Here is a 27,237-nt window from a genome sequence, read left to right as displayed (position 1 = left end):
CCATTATCCAAGATTCCTTCATGTTACCCAGGCATGGCATCTCGGAGAGCACAGAAAGTGTCACCAGATGCCAGAACAGTCTGTGACAACACAGGGCAGCAACAGGCCAAATGTGTCCCATTGTGCCCTGAAGTCATCCTCAAATGACATTCCCTATTGATAATCTTACTTAGATTATGAGCTACCCACAAAGATATAACACCAATCCTGACCTTATTCTAACCAGACCATGGACGCTAATCCTTACCTGGAACAACTCATGACCCTCAGAATAACTTTAACCATAGACGATAGCTTGCAATTGATAGCTCGTGGACTATTTGTTGATTATTTATTATTTTTGCCCTTAAGGTTCCCAAGTTAAGCAAGATACCTATGCTTTGAAGAATTGTTCCAAGACCAAAGTTTTAAGAAATTAATTGAATTTTAAAATAAATAAATTGCATGGCATCTGAGATTCAAAAGGGATCTGAGAAATCCCCTTGCCTACTTCTCCCCTTTCCAAGCTGGACACCACCCTATGCCATCCAGTTTGTGGGATCTGACCTCTGATACAGTGGCTACTGATGGTTTTCAACAAGAGAGAAATTTTTTATTGAGAATCAGGATTTCTGAGAAGCGCTCTAGGGTGACTGGGTTAAAGAGAAGGAGGGCAGCAACGGGGAAAGAGTCTAAGTGGAGATTAGGAAATTTATGAGACAGCATGACTCAGACAAAGAATGTGTACTTGGCACCTGGAAAGCCTTAGGTTTAAAAGCTTTGTTCTGCTGCTTAGGAGCTGGGAGAACTTGAGCAAGTTATTCAACCTCTGTGAGCCCCCTGAGCCTTTCTCTTCATCTGTAAAGCAGGGATCTCAGGGCTGCCAAGATTCACGAGACACTCTATTCAAAGGGCACAGTGCATGCGTGACACACAGTGGGTTCTCCATCTGATCTCGGAGGGACATCGGTGAGCGGTCCTGAAGAGAGATCTTAGTTCCCTGCCCAGGAATTGAACCTGGGTAGCCTGGATGAAAACCAGGAATCCTAACCGCCAGACCACCAGGGGCTAGAGGCTAGAGGCAAAGTGGCCCTGGCTCTTTCCCCCATTTGAAAGTAAGAATGTTTCAAGGAGGCAAAAACTGTAAAAACAGGTACAAAGTTTATTATCAGACACACAGCACAAGGAATGGGAGAGCACACAGAGAAGCAGTTTGTTTAAGACAGAAGCAAGGCAGAAATACACGCCCAGAGAGAAAGGGTATGGGCGTCCTCTCTAAGGAGGAGCGCAGTAAAGAGGTGATTTAAATCCCTTGTATAGGACAGTTCTTCTGGGTCTCTGTTTACCTTTGGCCAATTATCTGGTTTCTTTTTTCACACCTGATTGGTCCCAGGACCCTCCCCAACACACGTGTGCAACGTTTTGCTAAGATGGATCCCACCGCAGAGGCGTGTGGGTGCATGTCCACACTTATTATGGGGTGATGCCCCCTCCCTTTATGACCCCCAAGGAGCCTTCCTGCGCATGTGCAGACAGGGAGGTTTTTCTTGACCTCAGGAGTGGGCACCTCATCTCTTTACTTCAGCAGAGCTCAGCTCTGCCACTGGCTTTGTCCTTGGAGTGTCTGGGTGAGAACAAAGCTTCAGTTTTACTCCACGTGACAAACGCCAGCTGTCCGGCCCAGGTGCCCATCCATCTCCTACTTCACATCAATCCGATTCCCCTTGCACTTTCCCGACGTCCTGCATTTGGCTTCACACTCAGGACAGGCAGCGAGATTGGGCTACGCAGACTATCTCAGAGACAAGGCAGAGAAAAATGCCCTGTTGGTGTTCAGAGTGCTTCCAGGTGCTGAGGAGAAAGCCACCATTTGTAATATGAAAATTCACACGCAGGTGCCCGGGGCAAAGGGTGGCCCCAGAGCCAGAGCGTCAAGTGTGTAAGGTTGATAGTCCCATCTGGAATGTGGCCTGAAAGCTGTCCTGTTCCCTGTCTCCACACACCTTGTGCATTATCTCTGAGGTTCAAGAAACATTTTGCAGAAAAAAATAATTAACAAACCCCAGGATCAGCCAGATTCCCGGGAAGGAAGGGAAGGAGGGGAGGATTTAGGCCAGGTTTCAGTCACTGATCACCAACTGCTTCATATCCCCCATGGATTTCTTGTCAATGATTATTCAATCTCAGGCCTGACCTTTCTATTCTAAATAACACTGCAATATCAGCGCAGCCCAGCCCGCAGCTTTCGCAGGAAATTAACTGTATCTGGCTCTCACAGGAGACCCAAGAAATCCCCTCAGTAACTAAGCCCAGACTGGTTTACAGAAAAAAAGACCCAGCATTATCTCCTTCTCATACACTCCTCCTAATACCCGTCTAAATATCACAGGGCTCCCAGCTGTTTAATTCTAATAAATACTCATCTATTCTCAAAACAGACAAATGTTAGGTCTCAGGTGGGCCCCAAGCATTCCGTGCTGGAGGAAGAGGAGAATCTGGAGAGAGAGAAGGAAGAGAGGGTCTCACAGCCAGCTTTAGATTTCAGCTCGTGTACGACGGCAGCTTAAGAAAATGCTTTCCCACTTGGCCAGAGCTGGAGGTGACTTCTGAGGGAGGCCACTTTTATGACCAGTGTCCACACGGAGCTGTCCTTCCTTTCCCCGGTGTAACTGGGTTTCAGAGCAGCTCCCCAGGGCAGGAAGGACTTTGAGAGCCCCCAGACAGAGTAAGATCAGCCTCCCTGCATCCTGACAGCTGGGGGGAGCTGGGAGGGGCAGCACAAACTCCATGGTTAAGGGTTCAAGCTTTATTGGAAAATCTTCCTGTTCTGAATCGGTGTTTGGACCTGAGTTTAGAGGTTTACCCCAAACACAGGAGCCCTATGTGGAGCGTAAGAAAGGCGGGGACAGCAAGACCTCAGGTGACCACTGAAACCTAGTTCATCTGCAGGTAACATGGTCCAAGGGATGGGTGGGACCAAAGGGGGACCATAGGACACTTTGGCTTGGAAAATGCCTGGAAACACCTGGATCTGTGTCACTGGGTATGAAGAAATTCTCTGTCGTGGGTTTCTTTGGCCCTTAAAGGATTCACAGTGGTTGGGAGTTAATGAGAAGCTCTTATGGAAGGTCTGGGCTCACAGACGGAGGCCCCCGACAGTCTGTGGGGCTGGCACCCTCCTCCCCCAGCTGGTGCTCAACTGGGAGCCAGGTATGGAGCATGACTCAGATCCTCTGAGTCCCTCTAAGAGCCAATTACAATCTTGCGACTCAGATGGAGCCGAGATGGTGAAGGGTTTCACTACTGTCTGGACACTGCACGGTGCTTCCTCGTACATGTCCGTGGTTCTCTAAGCGTGGCTGGGACCCTCGCTGGCAGATGACAAGGGTTCTCCTGGACGTTCGCAAATGAGCCTGTGGCAGTTTGAATGTTGATTCTTGTCGCAGGTGTGTATTAATCGTGAGCTTTCACTTGAACGAAACCTAAGTATAGCCTCAGGGATGCCTTACCCCAGTCAGCCCAGACATTAGATTCATCTGCTGAGGTTTCTTTAGCTGCTATATGACGGTTGACTGGGTGGTCAGTAGGGCTTGACTCCACTGAAAGACCTGTAGGTTGCAATTCTACATCCATGGTTAAAAGCCCATGAGATCCGTCTGCCTCCTTCTGCCCTGCTGTCAGGGAGCCTGGGTAACTACAACAGGCCAGGAAGAGGCGGGATAACTTCCCAGATTTAGCTCCATGTGGCTCCGGCAGGTTTCTAGGAAAGACTCAAGAACCAGAATAGGGCTACCTCTCTGGCCATTGGCTCACATGTCCCTGAATCTTGCAACAACACTCTTGGGCTTTGGCTTCAGTCCCGATCAGCACTGCTATCACTCATTTAACAAGGATTTACTGAGTACCTTCTATGTGTCGCGACCTGTGCTAAATATCAGGGGTATATAACCAAATGAAGCAGATCAAAAAAAAAAAAAACAAAACCCTGCCCTTTGAGAGGACACAGTATAATAAAGGAGAGAGGCATAGACAAAATAAATAAGTAAAATATTAGTAAATGTTAGTGATAAGTGCTAAAAATAAAAAAAAAAGTTAGCAGAGAAAGGAGATAGTGAATATTTGGCTGGGGCAGGCAGTAGAGCAGGTCATTTTCATTGGGATGGCTAGGGGAGACCTCACTCAGAAGGTGACATTTGAACAAGACCTAAAGGCGTTGAGGCAGCAGGCCACATGGATATCTGGGGCAAAAGCAATCCAGGCAGATACAACATGTTCAAAGGTCCTGAAGCAGGAGGTTGCCTGGCATTTCAAGGAACAGCACAGAGGCCGGCATGCCTGCCGCAGAGAGACCAAGAGGGACAGCAGTAGGTTTAGTAACTAAGGGACCCCAAAGTCCAGAGTATTTAAGTAGAGAAGCACTTATCTGGAGCTCAAGCGATCTAGATCCTAGTTTCAACTTTGCTACTAAGTAGATCTATAACCAAGTAATTTTAGTTATCCTTGTCCTAAAATTACTTTGCTTCTAGCGACTTTAGTTTCATCACCTTCAAAATGAGGAGTTTGTACTTCTGAATTCTAGCATCTTTTTAGCTCTGACAGTCTGTGATTCTAGCCAAACAAATTCAAAACTAAATCAAAATGTGTTAGCACTGGAAGGGCACGTTTCCACATTCTTGCTTGTCCAGGGTTCCTTTGGACAGATAACTATGAGAAACCAGGAGGGCATTACTCCCCATCTCCTATTTAGTTCAGAGTGTGGAGACAGATCAGAGGTATAGAAAACTCATCTATGTCTCTACGGGGGTCTTAAATCTCACGTCCGCTCCTCTTTCACATGTGCTTGTCAAACAGATCAAGCTGATTATCTAAAACACTCTAGTTTTATAATGATTGTTCCATCCTATTTAATTGAGCCCCTATGACATAAGCTGTCCCGGGGAAAGCTCAATGGAAGACAGAGGAGAAGGATTCAAAACAGGTCCTCCATCCCTGGAGAACCGATGATCAGGCAAGAGTTGTCTAGTCTAAAACTAGACCAAATATACTCATAGGATCCAGCTAAGTGACAGTACAAAATGGTAAACAGTCGGTGCCTAATGACAGGTATACACAGTGGGTACTGCAGGAGTTTAGAGAGCAGGTGCTCTCAGCAGGCAGAGGGCCTGAGGGGACCTCGGAAGGATGTAGGGTGACAGCCAGGCCTTGGAAGCCAGGTAGATTTGATGGGTGAATGAATATTACTGCCTCCAACTCATTGGCTCAATAAAGCAGGCATTACATGGTGGGTAAGTAAATGTAAAGCAGGTTGGCAGTTTAATGTTGTGCTCACAGGCCCTGGCAGTGGGTGATTTGGGTTTTCACGAAGTGATCAAAAACATATTCCTACAGATTTCATGACATCTCTTTTTAGGACATCCTACTGAGCCTGCATCATCATAGGTAGATAAGACGGATCTTGGGGGAAAGGTCAGGTCTGGAGGTAAGCTACTTCCAGAGTCTTCTGGGGCTCTCAAGAGGTCTGCTGCTTTGCCAAGTCTCCATCACCAATCTGGAGTCCTTGGTGAGTCTGTGAGCCTAGCGTCTGCCCAAAGAGTGGTGAAGGAGGCCGATGGAATCCCCAAATCACAGAGTCGGAAGGAATCGCCTCCCGGGAAGAAAGGACCACTCTTTCCTGTTGCTCTTCTGTACATCATTCTCTATCATGGCACAGATAAGGAATTTTGTCTGACACACACTGTGCTTTACACATCACATTATTTCATTCTGCCTTCACCAACTCTATGAAGTGCGTGCTGTCCCCATTTTATAGTTAAGCACACTGTGACTGGGAAAGATTAAGTAACTTGTCCAAAGATATACAGCCAGTATGTAGTAGAGTCAGGATTTGAACCCAGCTCTGTCTGACGCTAAAGGCCAGGTACACTTGTTTGTTTAAAAGAACACACCAAGCTCAAAGTTTCCCTTTATAAGGATAGAGATAATATCTTACTCATCTCTGTGTCTCCAGTACCTAGCCTAGTAGCATACAGTAGATGTCCAAAATTGAAAGCAGCAGTGCATCAACTCAGTTCATCTTAATCTTTTTGGGGTAGAGTTTCAGGTTCCATAAAGGATCTTAAGAAATCCCAGAGAAATATGAACTTATGCACATACTTACAGGATTTTTCAAACAATTTCTGGGGGCATGTGGGCTGCAGGTTGAGCCCTGCTCCAGAGGGTGTATTAATCACTTAACAACATCCTTCACAGGTAATCCTGCAGCCTCAGCCTGGACGCTTCAAGGTATGGGGAGTTCGCTCCCTCCCCGATTGTGACAGCGTTGATGGTTAGAGGTATCTTCTTTATATTGCATAGCAACCTTCCTTTCTGCAATGCCACCCTCATCCTCATTCTTCTCTGAGCAACTTTAAACAGGGAAGGAGCTAGGAATTTGTATCACAGAGCTCTGATTTATCATCATGTACATAACTGCTTTTCTAATGTTTGTAAATACTTGTCCTGAGCTTCCCTTGTCTTCCCTGGCCTCCACTGTTCTTTGCTCTGATGGAGCTTATGTCTTCGCCCTATCCTGATTCTTTGTCTTTGAAAAAAGCACAGCTTATCACCACCCCTATTAAAGGGTAGTGCCCAGAGAGGGGCAGTGGAGACAGGCATAGTTTCTCCCTTTGTTCCTGACAATGAGCTTGCCTTTACACAGCTTAAGACTGCGTTTGCTTTTGGGCAGCCACTTCACCCCACTGACCCATTAATGAGCAAAAGTCACGTAATGCCCCCAAGTCTTTTCCAGGTGTGCTGTTGATAAGCCCTATCTCCCCACTGGGCATGTGTACAGCTTGCCATTCAGACCTAATTGCAGTACCGTTACATTTATCCTTGTTAAATGCCATCCTATTAGATTTGGTCCTTGAGTCCAGCCTGACGAGACCTTTTTGGATCCTGATTTTGTCATCCAGCATATTAGCTCATTACTCTCAGACAATGTATTCAATGTGCAGCAGAGAGCTACCATTTTGGGAGCATGTCTCTGACAGATACTGCGCTTTACACATCACATTATTTCATTCTGCCTTCACCAACTCTACAAAGTGCGTGCTGTCCCCATTTTAGAGCTAAGCACACTGTGACTTGGAAAGATTAAGTAACTTGTCCAAAGATATACAGCCAGTATGTAGTAGAGCCAGGATTTGAACCCAGCTCTGTCTGACTCTAAAGGCCAGGTACATAGCCACCCTCCTATGCTGCTTTCATCCAAGCCGTATTTTGCACAGGACAGGACAGGTCCAGGGCCTTGTAGAAAAATACCTGAGAGCGATTTTGCCTGAGGGTTGATTCATGTATCATGGTTCCTTCCCTGTGATTGGCATGTTACCTCCCACGGTACCCACCTGATCCCAAGGCATAACAAGAAGAATTTTGGTCACTGTTTTGAAGAAATGCACTCATAGTAATTCTGTGCTATTCAATGAGTCCCCTACCAAATAGTAAATGATGTGAATGTGGGGTGACTTCCTTTTGGTAGCTTCATGCTGCCCTCTGTTAAGTCCCAGATTCCTTTACTACCTGCTCTGAAATGGTTGTTTAAAGAATTAAGTCTAGAGTCTTGCCCAGGAATATTGCTGAGTCTTCTTCATTGGAAGTTGGGGGGTACACTTTCTTTCACCAGGCTTCTAAGAGCTACAGCAAAATATCTCTCAAATATCCCATATCCCCATCCTAATTAATTACAGATCAATCTTCCATGAATTTACATAAAACTTTGTTGAATATGCTTTAAAATCTTAGCCAGTACTACCTTTTAAACTACAGACTTCCATTTATATATGTGACTCACAGGACCAGTGTCCAGTGACAACCTTACATTTAGGCCTAACAATGACAGCTTCTGTAAAAATTATTACTACAGAAATAAATTCTTATTGGCTTTTAATTTCAAAAACCCTAATTAAGTTTCTTAACAGTTTCTTTTGTGGCAGACACCTTTGACCTGAGACCACCGAGGAATCCAGGGAAAAGGTGGAGACAAGCCTTTTGTCAAAGATTGTTTAGAGAGCAACAGTAAAAAAAAAAAAAAAAAGAAATAGGGACATGAAGGGAGCAGGTACACACCTTTTGTTCTGATTCTGGGCTTGAAAACCAAACCTCCGCAGGTGACAAGTCTGAGCATCTGATAAGGGGGGCTGCATCCCCCAGAATTCTGAGGTGTGCACTGTCCAAGGAGCTGTCCACTTTTGGGGTGGTTCACTTAAACTTTTTCTTATCCCTATTGGGTATAGTTTGATTTAGGGACCATTAGACTCAGGTATTAGATCTTCTAAGAGTGCAGTCCTGTCTTCCCCATCTTTCAGTGAGACCTTCTACGTATCTTCTCTCTGCTGTGAGATCTTCTGTCACAGCAGATCTCTGTCTTGACTGATATTTTATGTATAAATAAAATGCATGTATATATGCATATGTATATATGCATATGCATATGCATATGCATATATGCATATATGCATATGCATATGTATATATGCATGCATATTTTACACATACACATACATTCTTACAGTATAATTTTCACACACATCAATCCACACTTATAATCATCTTTCTATTGCACATTTTCATGCATTTTTTTTTTTTGCGGTACGCGGGCCTCTCACTGTTGTGGCCTCTCCCGTTGCGGAGCACAGGCTCCAGACGCACAGGCTCAGCGGCCATGGCTCATGGGCCCAGCCGCTCCGCAGCATGTGGGATCTTCCCGGACCAGGGCACGAACCCGTGTCCCCTGCATCGGCAGGCAGACTCTCCACCACTGTGCCACCAGGGAAGCCCCTCTATTGCACATTTTAATGTGCAGTAGAAAGGTAGAGTCATTATAGGTTACTGTAGACAGGAAAATGGGGGGTCTTGAGTTTGCTCCTCAAAACACTCCTCCATCACAAAACCCCCTTGCATGTAGACTAAAGGCACAGAATTTATACCAAATTCCATTCACCTAAGTTCATAAGTATCATAGGATGGAAGAAATAGAAAGGTCTTTGAAAGAACCAGAGTTAGTCATCCCAATAGGGTGGTGAAAAATTTACAGTCCAGAAACACTTGCCTAAAATGACATGGCTTATTGTCAGAGTATAAACTCTGGGTTCATACTGGCTGGCTAGGTTCTCTGGGAAGCAGACACTCAGGTGAAGTAAGGACTTAAAAATGTTTATTGGAGAGTTACATCTGTGAAGGAAAAGGGGAAGGAAGCATGATTGGGTAGAGAAGCCATCAAACAGTGATGCACACCTGAAAAAAAGGAGCTCTGGAACAAAGCCTGCCTTTTAGATGAGTCCCGCGTTGGGCAGAAAAGGCCAACCTTTGGACCATGGCCATTCTCAGTCACTGTCTGAGGTGGACCCTGAAGGCTCTAACAACCAGAGACTGCCAGCTAACACACACCTCGGGGCTGGGCAATGAGCCCTTCCTTGAAGGGAGATGCGAGTGGTGGATTTCCATGCCTGCCATACACCTGGGGTTCACACCTGTAGGCTCCGTATCAGTTCTAGAGAGACATAGCTTCAGTGACTTATTATTATAGTAATGCTTATTTTTATTTATTGTAAAGTAAGAGTATTATCTCAGTAGATACATTACAAATGCCAAGGGGGAAAAAACATGTATATATATATATGTATATATATAGTATATATACATATATATATATATATACTAATTGGATTTTCATTAAAATATTTTGCAGCCGGCACTTGGGCAAGCTATTGGAAATGGCCTAAGGTGTCTCCAGAGTGAAGGTCAGTGAACTCAGGACAACCCCTTGGATTTTCCATTAGTGAAGAGTTAGATGAAATAATAAATAAATTATTATTAAGCGCTTTGCAAATCCAATGTTATGTAACTGCTAAATAATCATAATAATAGAGTAGTGTGCTGATCTTGATAAACAGGTCGGCTACCATGTCATTGAAAGTGGATGGCACAGCAACGTCAGTTAAGATGAACTAGGTCCTCATTCTCAGAGCTCGGCACCTGCGCGGTCTCTTCTGCTGGGAGGCTCAAGCCTCCGTATGCGCCCTTCAACTTGCCCCGCCCCTGATCTCTGTGGGACAATTAGCCGAGGAGAGGGATGCTGGGTGGCTTTAAGGGGGTCGTAAAAAGACTCCTGTGTAGGGATATTGAAAGCAGACTGAAGTGAGTGTGTAAGGATTCTCACTTCTGAGAAGTCAGGTCTAATCTATAAGGCGAAAGGGGGCAGAGAACGAACATTTATTGAGTTCCTCCTGTGACCCAGGCCCTGTGTTCAGGGCTCTGGGTTTATTATCTCATTTATCCTCCAGGCCAGCACATTACGGTAACAGAGGAGTGGAATAAAGCAGAAGGCATGACTATTTTCTGTAGAAAAGCACAAAGCCTGAGCCCAGTGGTGTAGCTGGTATTTTGCTTTTTGCATTCTGGGCAGGAGTGGGACCTGGAGGACAATGGCGAGGGGCCTCCAGGGCATGAGGGAAAGCTTGATCCAATGATTGATCACAGTCCCCAAGTGCTCAGACCTTTCAGGACACACATTTGTATGGTGACAGTCACTTCACCCTTTGGGGTACACCCAGAATAACTGCTCCTCCTAGCCTCCACTGTGGACCTGATGCCACCTGGACAGCAAAGTCCAACGGAGCCTCACTCAGACCTTCCGCACACCTCCACAACAGTCGGCAGATACTGATCCACGGTTACCAGGAGCCAAACACTCCACTGAGGGGCGTATGCACATCACCTCATTTAATTCTCCCGGCAACACTGTGATGCAGGATTTAATGCCTCTGAGTTTTCACCTGAAGTGAGAACACCTAAGATTTTGCCAAGTAACTTGCAAAAGTCACACAACTAGTTCAAGAGGAAAGAGATGAGAACCAGGTCCGTCAGCAAAGCCTGGGCTTTTAACTATGTGGAATCTTGTCACACCACATGTGAACTCAGCGGTCCTGATGCTTGGGGATTTGTTTCTTTTTTGCCCAACACTGGGCTGTGTTATTAATAATGATTAATTATTCTTTGTTTAACTGTCTGATTTTGAGGGTATAAAAGTAGATTGTTTTTTTAACAGTTTCTTTTATTCAGCATAATTGACATATAATAAACTGTACATATTTGAAATACACAATTTGGTTAATTTTGACGTACATATGCACCAGTGATGCCATCACCACAATCAAGGTAGTAAACATATCCATCACCTTCAAAAGTTTTCTTTTCGATTCATCCATCCCAGCCCATTCACCTAATACCTTCCCCAAGCAACCATTGATCTGTTCTCTGTCAGTGTAATTAGCTTGCATTTTCCAGAGTTTTATATAAATGGAATCATGTAGTATATAGTATTTGTTGGTCTGGCTTCTCTCACTCAGCATAGTTATTTTGTGATTCATCCAAGTGGTTTCTTTTTTTTTTTTTTTTTTGCGGTACGCGGGCCTCTCACTGTTGTGGCCTCTCCCGTTGCGGAGCACAGGCTCCGGACGCGCAGGCTCAGCGGCCATGGCTCACGGGCCCAGCCGCTCCGCGGCATGTGGGATCTTCCCGGACCGGGACACGAACCGCGTCCCCTGCATCGGTAGGCGGACTCTCAACCACTGTGCCTCCAGGGAAGCCCCAAGTGTTTTCTTTGTTTTATTTACAGAAACATAAGGACTTGGAATAATTAGTTTGTATTTAATTTTAGCTTTGGACTCAGTCAAGAGTACAAATTCTAGTTCTGTCACTATCTGTGTGCTAAGTGGTCATTTTCTTAACCTCTACAAGGCTTAATTTTCTCATCTGTGAAATGGGTGTAATAAAAGCTACGTTACAGAGTTGGTGTGTGAGTTAGATGAGGTAATATAGGTAAAATGAATAGCGCAGAATCTGTCCATGGTAAGCGCTTAGTTTTGCAATTAAAATAAAATTTTTTTTCATCAAAATCCCCTTTGATGTCCTTCGCTCCTCACTATCAAGTAATATAATAATAGCTGGCATATATTGTGCCAAGTAGAATACTAAATGTGACATACAAATTAGCTCTTTTCATTTTCACAAGAAGCCTAACAAGTATGTGGGGACATTATTACCCCAGTTAGAGATGAGGAAACCGAGATAGAGAAGTATGGCAATTACCCATTCTCACAGATAGTAGGTGGTGGGTCAGAATTTGAACTGAGGCTGTCGGGGTCAAGACCCTTTTTTTGATTGGGCTGCCTTTCCATATGCAGTGATGTCATCCGCTAACACTAGGGTTCAAGTTCTAGGAAAAAAACAGATATGAAAACCATATTAGTAACTAAGTAAAAGAGAAATAGCTAATAAAATTTTAAAAATTATCATTGATGGGCTTCCCTGGTGGCACAGTGGTTGAGAGTCCGCCTGCCGATGCAGGGGGCACGGGTTCGTGCCCCGGTCCGGGAAGATCCCACATGCCGCGGAGCGGCTGGGCCCGTGAGCCATGGCCGCTGAGCCTGCGCGTCTGGAGCCTGTGCTCCGCAACAGGAGAGGCCACAACAGTGAGAGGCCCGCGTACCGCAAAAAAAAAAAAAAAAAAAAAAAATTATCATTGATACACCAATTATTAAGGGATATCCAGTACTTCAAATGTACTATAGGCATGTACTTGTAATTTGACATTATGAAGAGGAATCCACACCTGATTCTAGGTCTAACTGTGAGTAAATCAAAGACAAGGAATCTGTAAAGAAGTAATTAAGGCAGCTAGAATAGATTCTGCCTTTCCTGGAAAACACTGGAGAGGGAGCTGAGTGTTCTATGTCTGAGTCGTAAGTTTTAGAGCAAGCCCAGAAAGTAGGCCAATCAGTGAGGTTGCACAGTCCCAGCTGAGCAGGCTGTATGCACCCCAAGTTCGGGGACTGACTGTCAATTTAGAGTCCATTGGAATAGCTGTTACAGTAGAATAGAGAAACTCAGCTATATCTTCGGTTGTCTTAAGTACAGTAATTGGTTTTCATTAAAGATTCGGAATTTGATAGAACAGAACGAGGGTGCTTTTAATTCAGTTCAGATGGACAAACATTTCTTATTTGCCTGATATGCACAGAATCTCTGCCTTGGAGAAATTCCTGTTTTTAGTGGGATAGAAGATGAAAGATACAAATAAAATAATTTCAGTGGTGAAAAATAGACCTGAATTGAAGGGATATTTAGAAGTCAAAATTGATAAACTCATTGTACACCTAGAAGTAGGCATAAAGGAAAGGTTGGGGTTATGGTCTGGAAACTGTGAGCCACTCAAAAACACAGAGAATTAAGACAAACAGACTTTGCAAACTAGGTAATGAGGGTAATTTTGGGAACCTTGGCTTTGAGGTGTAAGAGGAGATCCAGGTGGAAACTTCTAACAGGCAGTTGTGTTCTGCATACTAAGCTCAGGGGTGAGGTCAAGGTTGAAGATAAAGGCTTGTGAGTTGTCAACATATGGGATGGATGCCGTGGAAGCCATGGGAATGAATGTGATCTCCCAGCGGAGTGTGTGGAGTAAGACGAAGTTGTTAACACGGTCGTCCAGATGGCTAAAAATAGGATGGACCAAAAACCAATATCAGAAAGCATATTAAAGTTATAGGAATGGAGATTATCATTTAGATCTTTCCTAGTTCCAACTTTTTCAAATCCGCTCCTTTCAAGCATACGCCATTTATTCCCTGTGAATAGATGTGAATTATAATTCAATGTATCCCATTGAAAGGCAGTATTTAAAAGGAAAAAGAACCCCAAAGCAAACACAAAAGCCTGCTCTGGGTGTGGTCCTTCACCTACTAGTGGGGGCGGTCGCTCTGGAAGACCCTGGGGTAGGGATGGTGGGCAGAGGTGCAGGTGGGATAGAGCAGCTCTTCTGTGAACATAAATCTGACATCAACAGTGGTGTCTTTCTGAACCAGTTTTCCTTTATCAGGGGTGGAGAAGATTAAGATACTGAACTGAAAAGAAGGCTTACAGTTTATGATATTTAGCTAGTTGTGTACTGACCTTATCAAACTTTAAACTATGCCTTACCCATCTCCTCATACCCCTATTTCTCTATCATTCAGTCAACAAGCACATGTTGAACATCTTCTCTGTGTAGGCACATGTCAAGTGCTAGGGCCACAGAGAGGAGTAGTATTTGGTTATTGTTCTTGAGAAACAGAGAATACACTCCTAATAGTGTGCTAATTACCAAAACGTTTCCCATTGGCATAGTCCTTTATATGTGTCAAAGAAATCTCATCTCATTATAGTGTTGGAGTTCTACAACACGTCAGTGAAGGAAGTAGGGGAATGATAATTATTATTCATATTATATACATATAATATTATAATATATATTATGCATATATCCTGCATATTATTATTATGCATGGGTAGCTGAGACACGAAGGTGGATTGACTTGGGGAAGGTCAATCAGTGGCTGAGATCCAGATCTTTTTGGCCAAGTGTTCTTTCTGCGAAGGAGAATGTTTTCTTCCCCAGCATGCTCATCCTGGGCACCTTGCCTTTGCAATTTCCTGGTTGTCTTTTTTATCTCTTTCTGCTGACAAATTGGACAGGCCCTTGGGGAATAGCGACTCAAGAATAACTTGCCATTGGTCAAGCACTAAATCCCACAGGTGTAGGACAGACTTTGGAGGAGCCACTATCCCTCTCTCTGCCCCCTCAAAGCCCCCACTGTTTGTCTGGAGGGAAGTATGCTTATCAGTTCTGTACGTACCAGGGAGCAGCTAGCAGAACCAAATTAGCTCAAACTGGCTGCCGTTCAGGTCAGCTAATTAAATTAGCTATTGTTGCATTACTGATAAGGACAGTTTGGAAGAGGAAAAAAGCCACTCATCCCAGCAGCCATAGGCTAATGCCAAGAAAATGTGTTAATGGGAGCACTCTGAAAGGAAACCCCTCTGACTGGCAGCCGTACCTAGGGGTCTTTGGTGGACGGTTCTCCTAGCCATCTGCTCTAATCTCAATGCTCCCAGCCCTCTCTGGCTCTGATCCTTATGGGCACTACCACTCTCCAGCTTTCTGGTACCCAGCTGCGGCCAGGGCAACCCTTTCCTTTTCCCACCATGAGTTCATCTTCCTGGGAGTCTGGAAAGAAATGGGAATTTTTCTGCGAGAAAATAGCTCACTGATATGTCCTAAAATATAATCTCACCATAGCATAAAAGCCAGTTGATATTTGCAAGAGCCAGGAAGAAAGTTGGGGGTGGTGGGGGAAGAGACAGAGACAGAGAGAGGGAGGGAGGAGGGAGGGAGGGAAGGAAGGAAAGAAGGCAGGGAGAAAGGAAGGAAGGAGAAAGAAAGAGGGGAAGGAGGGAAGGAAAGAAGAAGGAAGGAAAGAAGAAGGAAGGAAGGAAGGGAGAGTGGGAAGGAAGAGGAAGAAAAGAACTAGAAATGTCCTAAACGTCTTTATTTTTTCCATCCCAGCATCTGCCCCTCTGCTTGGTAACAGCCTCTCCACCATTATGGGCAGCCTTGTTGAGGCTCTAATTAAGTTGGCTGCTATCTTTGGTTGAGATTTGCACACATGGGCATACCCTACTGGCCTCTGTCCTGGGGCTCTGGGTCTTGAGTAAAGAGCTACAGGAGAGAGTGTTAGGTGCTCACTCGCTTCAGCAGCAGCGCTTCAATGAAACCTCTTCCCCTACACGGTACCCCTCCCACCATCAGCCTCCACCCCCCTCAACTCACCCACCAAACCGTCCTGGTTGCATCTTTTTCCAAGACTAATTACCCAGCCTTCCCTAAGTTCTGTGAACCAACTGATATCTTTCTGGTTCATTCCTTTTCTGCTTAAATTAACCAGTCTGTTTCATGTAATCCAAGTGACTTAGAGATTGTTTAGTCCAACCCCTTTCTTTGACAGAGGAGGCTGAGGACCAGAGATATTAAGTGATATTCTCAGAATCACACAGATAATAATTAGCACATGGGGCCTAGAGTCCAGGCCTCTAACTCCATGAGATGCTGCTGCCTGAATACGGAGCTCACTGTGCATCTCCTGAGAAAGTGGGGCAGCTCCCGGAAACTGCCTGAGAGTCTGCAGGGAGAGCCTGGGAAATTCTCAACGGCTGCCCTCATTTTCATGACTCCCTTTTCTTTCTTTTTTTGGTGTACGTGTATTTTTTTAATTGAGGTGAAATTTGTATACCATACAGTTAGCCATTAAAAAGTGTACAATGCGGAAGTATTCAGAGTATTCAACAATGTTGTACAACAAGCATCTCTCTCGAGGTTCAAAACGTTTTCATCATCCTATAAAAACACCCCACACCCGTTAGGTAATCATTCCGCGTTCCTCCCGCCCCCATCACCTGGTAACCTCTAGGCTGCTTTCTGTCTCTGTGGATTTGCTTATTACGGATATATCATATAAAAGGAATTATATAATAGGTGAGATTTTGTGTCTGGCTTCTTTCACTCAGCATAATGTTTTCAAAGTTCATCTAGGTCATAGCAAGTATCAGTACTTTGTCCCTTTTCGTAGCTGAATAATATTCTATTGTGTGGCTATACCACATTTTATTCATCCATTCATTTGTTGATGAGAATTTGAGTTGTTTCCACCTTTTGGTTATTATGACAGTGTCCCTATGAACATTCATGTATGAGTAAGTTTCTGTCTGGACGTGTGTTCATTTCTCTTGGTATATACTGAGAATGGAATTGCTGGGTCGTCTGATAATTCTATATTTAACTTTTGGAGAAACTGTAAAATTGTTTTCCATAGCATATTTCTCCCAGCAATTTTTTTCTGACTGTACCTTCCCTAGACCTTGTCCTGTCTGCCTCTGTGGCCCATTCAGTGGCTTGTATCTTGTAGGTATCACAATGGGGGAAATATTTATTACTGTAACAGGAACTACTAAAGAGAGAATGATCTTTTTGGAGAAAAAGAAGAGTGACTTTTGAGGTGTCAGCGTTATGAGGTGAGTGTGAAGACATAAGAATGGAGATGCTGCTCTTTATCATACAGGGAGATGACTTTGGAGTGCTCAGGATAGCAGAAGTGAAAGAAGGAGGAAATGTAGAAAGAAGAAGGGAGGAAAAAGGGAGCCTAAAAAAATGTCAGGGAGCTGAGTACTGGTTAACTGGGTATTGGGTAATGTGATTCTGCCCAACCTTGGCTGCCCCGAATTCTTCTGTAAAATATAGCATACACTTGGGCTTCCCTGGTGGCGCAGTGGTTGAGAGTACGCCTGCCGATGCAGGGGACATGGATTCGGGCCCCGGTCCGGGAAGATCCCACATGCCGTGGAGCGGCTGGGCCCGTGAGCCATGGCCGCTGAGCCTGCACATCTGGAGCCTGTGCTCCGCAACGGGAGAGGCCACAACAGTGAGAGGCCCACGTACAAAATATATATATATATATATATATATATATATATATATATATATATATATATATGGCATACACTCAAGTGTATATAGGTAGAGAGGCACAGACAAAGGTAGAAACCCCTCCTCTATGCCATACCTCACTTACTCCCATCTGAGTTAGCAGAAATTTGGGGGAGGCATCACCCATATTCAAGCTATGGAATTCCGCTAGATGAAAAGAGGCAGGGATGACTCCCTTTTCTTTCGATTTGATAAATTTTGTTTTGGATTTTTAAGTCATGGGATAATATCCTCCTGTAAGAAAACAAGTGAAATGGGAACCGGTTATTGAAATTGTCCATGTGTAAGTTCTTACATGTGCAATGTCTGTCTCTCACTATAAAATGTGAAAACGTCACAGTTCAAGTTTATTCTTAAGCCCTCAGTACCTACAGCTAGAGTGCTTTCTGCTGAGCTAATGAATATTATAATTGAGGAAACCAGTAATATCAAGGAGAAGAACTGCTGTACTTACTTTATAGGGCAGCCTGTAATTATAGTTGGAAAAATGTGATATAAGCTATGCTCCAAAGTGATATGATATGCACTTACTTTAACTTTAGAAGTATATTCTCTAAGCCTCAGTTTCTTCATCTGCAGACAGGAAAGTTTAACTCTTCTCTCCCTTAAGCACCAGCATTCTAAGCTACTTGGGGAATTATAAAGCTAGTGAAATAAATGAGAAATTAAAAAAGTTAGCAAATTGGGCATAATTTACTGAAATAATTGAAAGAAAACTCTTCCAAGCCTTTAAGATAAAAACACAGCGAAAAGCCTTGCTACCAAAGCTGTTCAAAGAGACTTTAGTCCGAAAAGTCAAGTTCTACATCACTGTTCATTTTGAGGAGTACTAGAGGAAACTGAGGCCATCACTGTTCAGCTGCGGGGTGCTAATTCCATGAGAACCGATTCCACCTACAATATGTCATTGAGAAGATGTTAGTGGTACTCCTGACCCAGAAGAAATCTGTCTTCCAAGGGCGTCAATTCAATCAACTGTCCTGTTGGGAATTTGATAGAAAGAAGTACCCTAGCCCTGGACAAATGGGTACTTTCACGGCATCCAGTAAAGTGAATATAATTATTGCTTTATATCTTCCTTTTATATTATAATAAAATAAAATAAAATCATTACAAAATACGTAAACTTGGGACACGTCTTCATAATTCTATCTCCCTAACACAACAGTACTTATTTTCCTTATTCTTTTTTATTATTTGTTCCTCTGTATGTGTATGATGAATGTTTTGGCAATTTATTGATAGATTGATTTATTTTTAAAAGTTTGTCAAGCTGAACTTGGCCAATATATGAGTCTAGAATTTAGAATTACTGGTTCTTTTCCCAGCTTTGCTATACCTTCTCTTTCTCTCCTCTTCATCCCGTAGCCACAAAATAGGAACATTGACACCCTTTCCCCCTCTCCGTAGTGATTGGGGATGGAGCATCATGTCTGTGAGGTCTTCTCAGTTATTCAGAGACAAGTACAAACTAATATTAGATACATTATTAACTTCTGAAAACTATTTTTTTCTCTAAAAAAAATCTGTTTGTATTAAGGCTGGGTTCTCTGTACGATTTACAAAAAGAGAAGATAGTTCTACAATGCTCCCTCTTCACATTCATTGACCCTTCATAATAGGATCAGGAGAGACTATCCTTTATCAATCCTTTTGAAATGGAGGCAGAAAAATGAGGTGCAGAGGAAAACCACTGGACTCAAATTAAAAGCACGTCGATGTAATTCCTAGGTTTGCAATTTATCAGCTGTATAATCTCAAGCAAGTTATTTAATATTCCTGGGATCAGTTGCTTCATCTATAAAACATGGGTAATAATAACTATTTCACAGGGCTGTTATGAGGACTAAACAAGCTAATGTAGGGGAAAGGACAACACAAATGATTCTCTTTTTCTTTCTTAAAAAAGAAATTATAAACAGTTACCCCACTGAATTATTCCTAATATTTATCACAGAGACCTTTTTCTCCACATTATACGAATGAAAAAGTAACTTCAATTTTGGATGGCTGATGAGCCATTTCCTGAATCATCTAGGTCCAGGCCTTTTCCTTCTCCTCCTATTTTCAGCTGGTTAGCTGCTTATTGAGATCTTGCCAGAGGGTGGGCAAAAGAAATAAAAACTGAAATCGGTCAATTTGACTCTTTGATAGCAGTCCTGATGAAAGATGTGTGGGTAGAGGGTGTTAAAGTTGTGAGTTAAACTGGAATTCTGCTTCTTACCAGGAAATTGCAAGAACCTACTAAGGGCTGGGATGTCCTGGTGCTGACAACTACTTCTCTTCTCTTGACTGAAGAAATGTCTTCCTCGACCTGAATAGTGGTCTGTCTTCCAGAATGACACATACTGACTTTTGAAGGAGTAAGAGGATACCTCCTGGTCAGTCACATCGGCCCAAACAACTATGGTGAGCAGTGGACTGGCACGTGTTGCAACCAGATGACTGTTGCATCAACAGAATCCCAAAGCAATAATCACTCTTCTTTCTCTTCCCCACTAATCCAGCAATCAAATAATCACTTGTAAGCATTCGCTATGTACCACCATATCATATAAAATGTGGTGAGTACCTACATATATGACCTCTCAACCCTCACTAAAATTATAATACATTAAGAAAGCAAGAGTTGTGCATGTGAAAATACAACTAATTACATAGGGAAGAAGACAGTGAACACATTTAGAGCATCTCCTGTATTCCATTCACTGTGCAAGGTGCTGTGTACATATTATTTTATCTAATCCCTACCACATCCCTGAGACACATTTCTATCCTTGTTCCATGGATGATGATACTGGGAGTCAGAGATGCTTAATAACTTGCCCAAGATCACATAGTGAGAAAAGTGTGGAGCCTGTTTTCAAGTTTAGAAGGATCTAACTTTATGGACTATGCCTCGTTACCCACTGCCAATGAGAGGAATCAGAGCTAGACATCATTTATGCTGTTGGGTCAAGACAAGACTCTTTAAAATACCTCCCACTAAAATACATTGATAAAGTTTTGCCAAGTTCATTCATTGGTTTGGGAGAGATTTCTAGCCAGAGAATAAATGTTTGGATTCTGGTGGCAGGGATGGTGCATTTGAAATGACAGCCCTCTGGTCTCAGCTCCGCCATTATCTACAAGTGTTCATCTGAGCAAGCTGCTTCCCTCTTTTAGGCCTTTGGGTCACCGTCTGTAATATAGAGCATTTCTGGTTTGTCTAAGGTCGCGTACACTTCGTCACCAGGCAGGTATATAATGTACCAGCTCTCATGTCAAGTAGCCTTGAGTTTGAAATCTGGCTCCATCCTCAAGCAGTGGCTGTTGGGCAAGTCATTTAACCATCTGTAAAATGGAGATAATAATACCTACCTCAGGGTCTTTGCCCATATTATTTGTTCTCCTTGGAACGGTCTTCCCCAGTTATCACAAATGTCGTTCTATTACCTCCTCCAGGTCTTCACTCAGTTACTTTTTTAGTGAGACTTTTCTTGAACATGATCTCTGAATTGCAAACCATGTGTCATTTCCTGTCTTCTTTCCTCATTTTATTATACTCCTTAACACTCAACACCTAACATACTATGTATAGCACTTAATTATCTTATTTATTGCCTGTTTCCCACCTCTAGAATGTAAGCTCTATAAGGGCAGAGGTTTTTTTATATTCTCTACTGCTGTATCTCCAGTTTCTAGAATGATTTAGGTGCTTAATAAATATTTGTTGCATAAATGACTGGTTGTTGTGAGAATAATGTGAGTCAAGTGCTTTGCACAGGGCCTGTCACCTAGTAAACACTCCATACGTGTTGTCTGTTTATTATTATCATTTTATTATTATGTTGCCACACCTCAGTGGGGTGCATTGTTCTCTTTCCCCTCCAGATAACCTAGGATGAGCATTCTGATTTTCCTGGTAAATGTGAAGGTCTGACTCTGTTGAAATTAGTCTCAAAGCAAGAAGAATTAATCATTGTGAGGAAGTAAGGGAGAAGATTTGCATGGTAGCTACCTGAAAATACCTAAAGCTGTGGTCACATGGATAGAAATTCCATGAAGCATATTTCTGTTGCATAAGAAAGGATTTCCAGAAAATTGGATGTCTAATGATGGAATAAGCTGTCTCAGGAGATGGTGAACTGCTCATGCCTAGAGGTCTCCTAGAAGCTGGATAACCATATCTCATTGACCCTGGATATAATTATCATAATGAGGGACAAGCTTGGAATACAGCCAGTGAGTCACACTCTTAGAGAGCCATGGAGATGCATAGTAAAGCATGACATCTCTAGGGGCAAGAAAAATGGACAGCCAATAAAAACACTGCTTAATCTATATAGTCAAAGAAACCAAGGATACATGGTCAGAAGACTGAGGACAGGCACCCTAATTAAAAGTCACGGTCTGTTACCCAGCTTCCAGATGTGAGTCAGTTTTCAGATCCAGAACCCATTAACAGAAAGCCTGGGTGCCCAGGTAGAAAGACCCTATAAATATTATAGTATGTGTATATGGTAATGATTTTCCCATTCCTTCACCAAAAGGTCCCTGGCCATTTACTCAGGTAAGCATATACTGGGGGAAGAGGACTGCCCAAGCATTTTGAAGACTGCTTGACACAGGTGCCAAGTTGACAGTGATATCTGGGACCCAGATAATTGTCATGGTCTGTTGTTAGGGGAGGGGTCCTAGGTCTGGCTCACAGTACATTCACTAGGTCCATGGACTCACACTTGGTAATTTCCTCAGTCCCTGGGAATTAGAATAACTGGAGTATATATATTTGGTAGTTGATAGAAACCTCACAAGCTTCCTAGGACTGTGGTGTAAGAGCTTGTGCAATGAAGATCAAGTGCAAGCTTCTGAAACTTCTGCTTTTCCATGGCTAATGGTACAGGAGCCTGGAAGAAGAAAGATTTCAAGGTCAGAGACAAAGAGACCTGGGGAGAACATATGGTGGATGGACGTATGGGAGTGAGTACAAAGAAGGAAGAACTTTACATCCCTTATTTAATGCCCCAGACAGCATCCCTCACAGAAGAGGCACTAAGCAACCATGTGGACAGAATGACTCAGCCTGTTTTTCTCACTGGTCACCCCAGTGCCAGCATAATGGACGCATAATGGAATGTTCATGGTGACAGGAAACAGGCATGGCTTTCCCACTCACCAAGCCTAATCTAGCTATCGCAATTGTCAAGGGTCCATGCAGCAATGCAGACCAAACCGAGCCCCTCCCTCACCAAGATAGCACCATTCCAAGAAGACAGACCAACCACTTGGTAGCAACTTGGCAACATGGGATCCTTTCTGCTCTGTAAGAGCAATAATTCATCTTGATTACAATCAACATATATTTCACATTTGAGTTTGTCTTTCCTACCTTCAAAACCTCAGCTAGTACCACTCTTTGAGAGCTTCTAAAGCATATGATCCACTGACACAGGAGCCTACATAATATCACATCATACCAAGGAACACACTTTATAGCAAAGGAAGGGTGACAGTGAGCACACGACCACGAGTTTCACTTTCTCTATGATATGCAGCACCATCCAGATGCTGCTAGCATGTGAGAGTGATAAAATGGATACCTGAAGACAGCACCAGCTTGGAGATGATACCTTGAAATGATAGGGCTCATCTTTCAGAATATACTATACATCTTAAATCAATGACCATTCCTGTGCTATGTCCCTGATATGTAGAGCACATGAATCTGAGACCAAAGTGTAGAAGTCGAAGTGAACCTACTTCCATCACTTCCAGTGACGGACTTAGGGGATCTGTATATCCCATTCCCATAACTCTAGTCTCTGTGGGTTGGAAGTCTAATTCACAATGAAGAAATGCTTCCTCCAGGAGAATTGCTAGTCCCATTGGACTATAAGTATAGCTACTATCTGGGTACTTTAAACTCTTTGTGACAAAAGACCAGACAGCAAGAAAAGAAAACAAAGGTAATTGACTCTGATTAGGCGGTAGTGCTGCTGTTACCAATTGGAACAGGGAAGAATACATTTGGCATTAAGGTGAATGTGGCTCTCATGCCCTTCTCAAACATGGTATACAGATATGTATACATGTATGTATGTATGTATACAAACATACACATACACACATACACACCTACACACAATATATCACCTTTGGCTCTGTTTCTCTGGAGAACCCTGACTAACACAGTGCTCTGGGCAATGCCTGACATGTCAGCCCCAGCTCAGTATATGTGTGACATACGTTTTTCTGGCTTATTGCAAACCTGCCCAAAGCCACTTTTAGGCACATCCACCCAGGGGAGATGGGGTTTTCCGTTGCAGTCCAGCCCTGGCAGGTCCTAGCAGAGCCCTCCCTGCTCTGGAGGCGGATTTCTCACCGAAGAGCTGCCTGTCCCAGGATGTCACCCTGGTGGTCTTTCCCTGCCCTTTTTGTGTGACCTGTCATTCTTTCCAATACTACGTGTCCCCACTGGCCGAGAGGTGATCAAGCACAAAGCAGACCCTGTTACATTTCACTCTTGCATCTTCAGCAGATTCCCTGTGGAGACCTGAAGTATTTTAAAAGTCAGTGCTTCCTGGGAAGAGAGGCAGGAGCTTGAGATGGGAGAGGGGACCATGGTTTGTGCACTTGAGCTGTTTCGTCTCTTTTAGTATTTAATTCTATAGCTATGTAGATGCTCTTATGGTGCCATTTTAATTGTGACGGCTCTTCCAGAAACTATCTCTGCTGTGCAGAAAAAGACAATAAAACTTGCTGAGTTTTGTTTGAAAGCTTCTGGTTCACACGGGCAAATAATAAAAAAGGAGAGACCCTGACTCAGAAACCTGCCTCCTGCCCTCCTCAGATGTTCCTTGAGCTTTACCTTAAAAGAACAGAGGGGAAACCGGATGTTGGCAGCTATGAAACATTCTCCAGCTCTGTTATGTCTTTCAAACCTCCACTGCTGCCCTCTACCAGCTCCATCCTCTTATGTAGCCCTGAGCCAAGTTCTGGAATCTGGAGGGCTGCATACAGCTTCCTCCAGCTGGTTGAGGAGGTTGGGTAAGTTAGTGGCGAGGCTCTGAGCTGTACTCTGCTCCATCTTCCTTTCCTAGTGAAAGCTGGTAAAGCCACTTCCCTTGGGCATCCTGACCTTCAACTGCACTTGGGTTTTTGCAGATGACCTTCAGAACATTATCTGATAACATGCTGATGCTTGGGGACCTTTGACAAGCTGCATCCTTGACTGTCTTCACTCTTCCCCGATGAGAAATACGAACATACACACATACACTCTCGTTCATGGACTTTCTCCTATGATGGTCAGCTTTCAGAACCTCTCGAGGCTGACAGGACTAACCCTAATGGAAGGCACTGGACTTGAGCCAGGTTTGGTGACAATGAGGTAATGGGGTCTGGAGACAGGATGAAATCCAACAGTTGGTCAAAGGCAGGTGCAACCAGTGCACCTGTATCCAGCCTGGAGCTTGATGCATTGAGCCTGTAGTGCTTTTAAATCATTCTTGGAGCTTTGGAAAATGTGTCCCCGCCTAAGCTCTCTGGCCTCATACACCTAATGTGTACATCTCGCTGCATGAGAGGGAGAGCAAGTGATTATCTGCTCACTAGACAACTGGAGGTGTGTAGGGCCCCTCTCTCCTGGTGGGTTTCAGGTGGATGAGGCCCAGAGGTGGGAGGACGGTGGAGGGAGAAGCAAGGACACCCCACTGCCTCATCCTTCACGCACGTGCAGGAGCACAGCATGCATGCCCCGGGCCTACCTTCTTCCCCTGCGTTCTCTTGAGATTTGACATTCTTGAGAGCATCATAGTGTAGAAGTGAGATGGAAGAGGACTCAGGGGTCCTGATGCAAACAGTGGGCTCAAAGCCAGTATGCTGTTGGGGTTGAAATTTTTTGTTATTTAATTTTTCGGGTTCTTATGTTTATCTCCTGACCCTGCCCTCAGCTTCCTGAGGTGGGTAACCTAGCATTTCAACAACATGAGAGTGTTTGCTGCTTTTATTTGTGTACTAGTAAGACAGGGAAAAGACCATGGATGAAAGAGGTGCTGATAGAAAACAAATTTATGGTTGCCAAAGAGGATAGCAGGGCCGGGGAATAAATTAGGAGTTTGGGATCAACATATTCACACTACTATAGGTAAAATAGGTAAGCAACAAGGACCTACTGTATAGCACAGGGAACTATGCTCAATATTGTGTAATAACCTATAATGGAAAAGAATCTGAAAAAGAATATAAACATATCTATAACTGGATCACTTTGCTGCACACTTGAAACTAACACAGCATTGTAAATTAACTATACTTCAATACAAAATAAATAAATAAAAATAAAATAAGAAAGAAAGAGGGGCTGAGAATTTGCTCCCATTCACCCCAAATCTGATCTGCCCTGCGATTTATGAGATGTTTTCTCTCTGAGAGTCTCTCTTCTCTCTTAGGTATATGCTCTACGGCTCAGTCGGGAGGGTTGGGCTGCTTTCCTGGAATCACAGGGAGCTGGAAGGGATCTCAAAGCTCATTTCTTCTGTTTCCCTTATTTTACAGAGGAGGAAATTGACAAGTCTCCTCATTTGGGCTTTGCACTCATTATTTCACTTAATCCTCTAACGACCCTGTAAGATGGGTACTATTATTCCATGCTATGGGGTAGGAAACTAAGTACCAGAGAGATGATGTAACTTGCCCACGTAGATTGTTAGCAGTGGGGTCAGGGATTGACCCCAGGTACCCTGACTCTCAGTCTAAGGTCTTTCCACCTTAATTAGGGGTCCCTAAATGTTAGCCCAAGGACTCATGCTGATGCTTGATAATATTTTCATTTATCTGTGACAAAATATGAAACATATACATATGTCCACAGATGCTTGCCAAGTTCCTTTCTTGGAAAAGCCTGTTTTTATGATGAGATGGTGTCTTTCCTACATGTTTCATACAGTTTCCTTCTTTATAAAATGATAGTGATAATAACCGGGGGTGGTTTATATATTTGCCTGGCAAATTAAAACACAGGCAATAACATGACAGCCCTCAGAGTTATTAAAAATTAAAAATCCCAAAGTCTGGGAACACAGTACTCTACAATACCATTTATATGGTTGCCAGCAACGTTGGCAAAGATGAACAGGGGGTGTCTGCAAGCATTTGACTCATTATCTTGTCAAGAAGCCATCATCATTCTATGCCTGAGCACCATGGGGGGAAGACCCTTCCCTCACAGAGCTGAAAGCTCCTGCCTAGTGCATTGTGAGGAGCGTGCAAAGTTCCAGGGGTGCTGTAAGACGTCTGCGAGGAAGGGGAGATTTTCAGCTGTCATGGAATCCTTTGGGGCTTAGGAGGTAGATGGGCTGATTTGACCCTGAACTTGACTATCCCTTCCCATCTCTGGGCCAGATAAGAGAGAGAATGCAGAGAACTGAGAACTCAGCTGCATGTGCCTGGTGCTGCTCTCCTTGCCCCAGGTGGAGAAGTGTAACAGGAAGGATGCTGTGCAGTGCCGCAGGCTGGACGCCAGGGCCATTACTCAATAGGCGTGTGGCTTTATTTTGTTTTGTTTTGTTTTCTTGAGGTACGCGGGCCTCTCACTGCCGTGGCCTCTCCCGCCACGGAGCACAGGCTCCAGACGCACAGGCTCAGCGGCCATGGCCCACGGGCCCAGCCGCTCCGCGGCATGTGGGATCTTCCCAGACCGGGGCACGAACCCGTGTCCCCTGCATCGGCAGGCGGCCTCTCAACCACTGCGCCACCAGGGAAGCCCTAGGCATGTGGTTTTGAGCAGGTTCCTTTTTGAGCTTTGCAGTGTGGTTGTGACAATAATATTATGTAACTTAGATAAAGCACCTAATTCAAGAATGGTCTGTACTAAATGCTCA

General features: G+C 43.8%; 1 protein-coding gene across 1 annotated transcript in view; it reads left to right on the top strand.

The window, feature by feature from the left end:
* PBX1 (PBX homeobox 1) overlaps positions 1-19,688 on the top strand; it is a 316,019-nt gene extending 296,331 nt beyond the window's left edge. Inside the window, exon 9 of the mRNA XM_082833826.1 lies at positions 19,602-19,688. Within this exon, the coding sequence (XP_082689952.1) occupies positions 19,602-19,622 (21 nt within the window). The 3' untranslated portion in view covers positions 19,623-19,688. The remainder of the gene's footprint in view (positions 1-19,601) is intronic.
* Positions 19,689-27,237: the final 7,549 nt, after the last annotated feature.

The sequence above is a fragment of the Leucopleurus acutus genome (assembly GCF_964270905.1).
Source record: "Leucopleurus acutus genome assembly, chromosome: 2".
NCBI lineage: Eukaryota > Metazoa > Chordata > Mammalia > Artiodactyla > Delphinidae > Leucopleurus > Leucopleurus acutus.
This window is presented reverse-complemented; position numbering and strand designations above follow the sequence as displayed.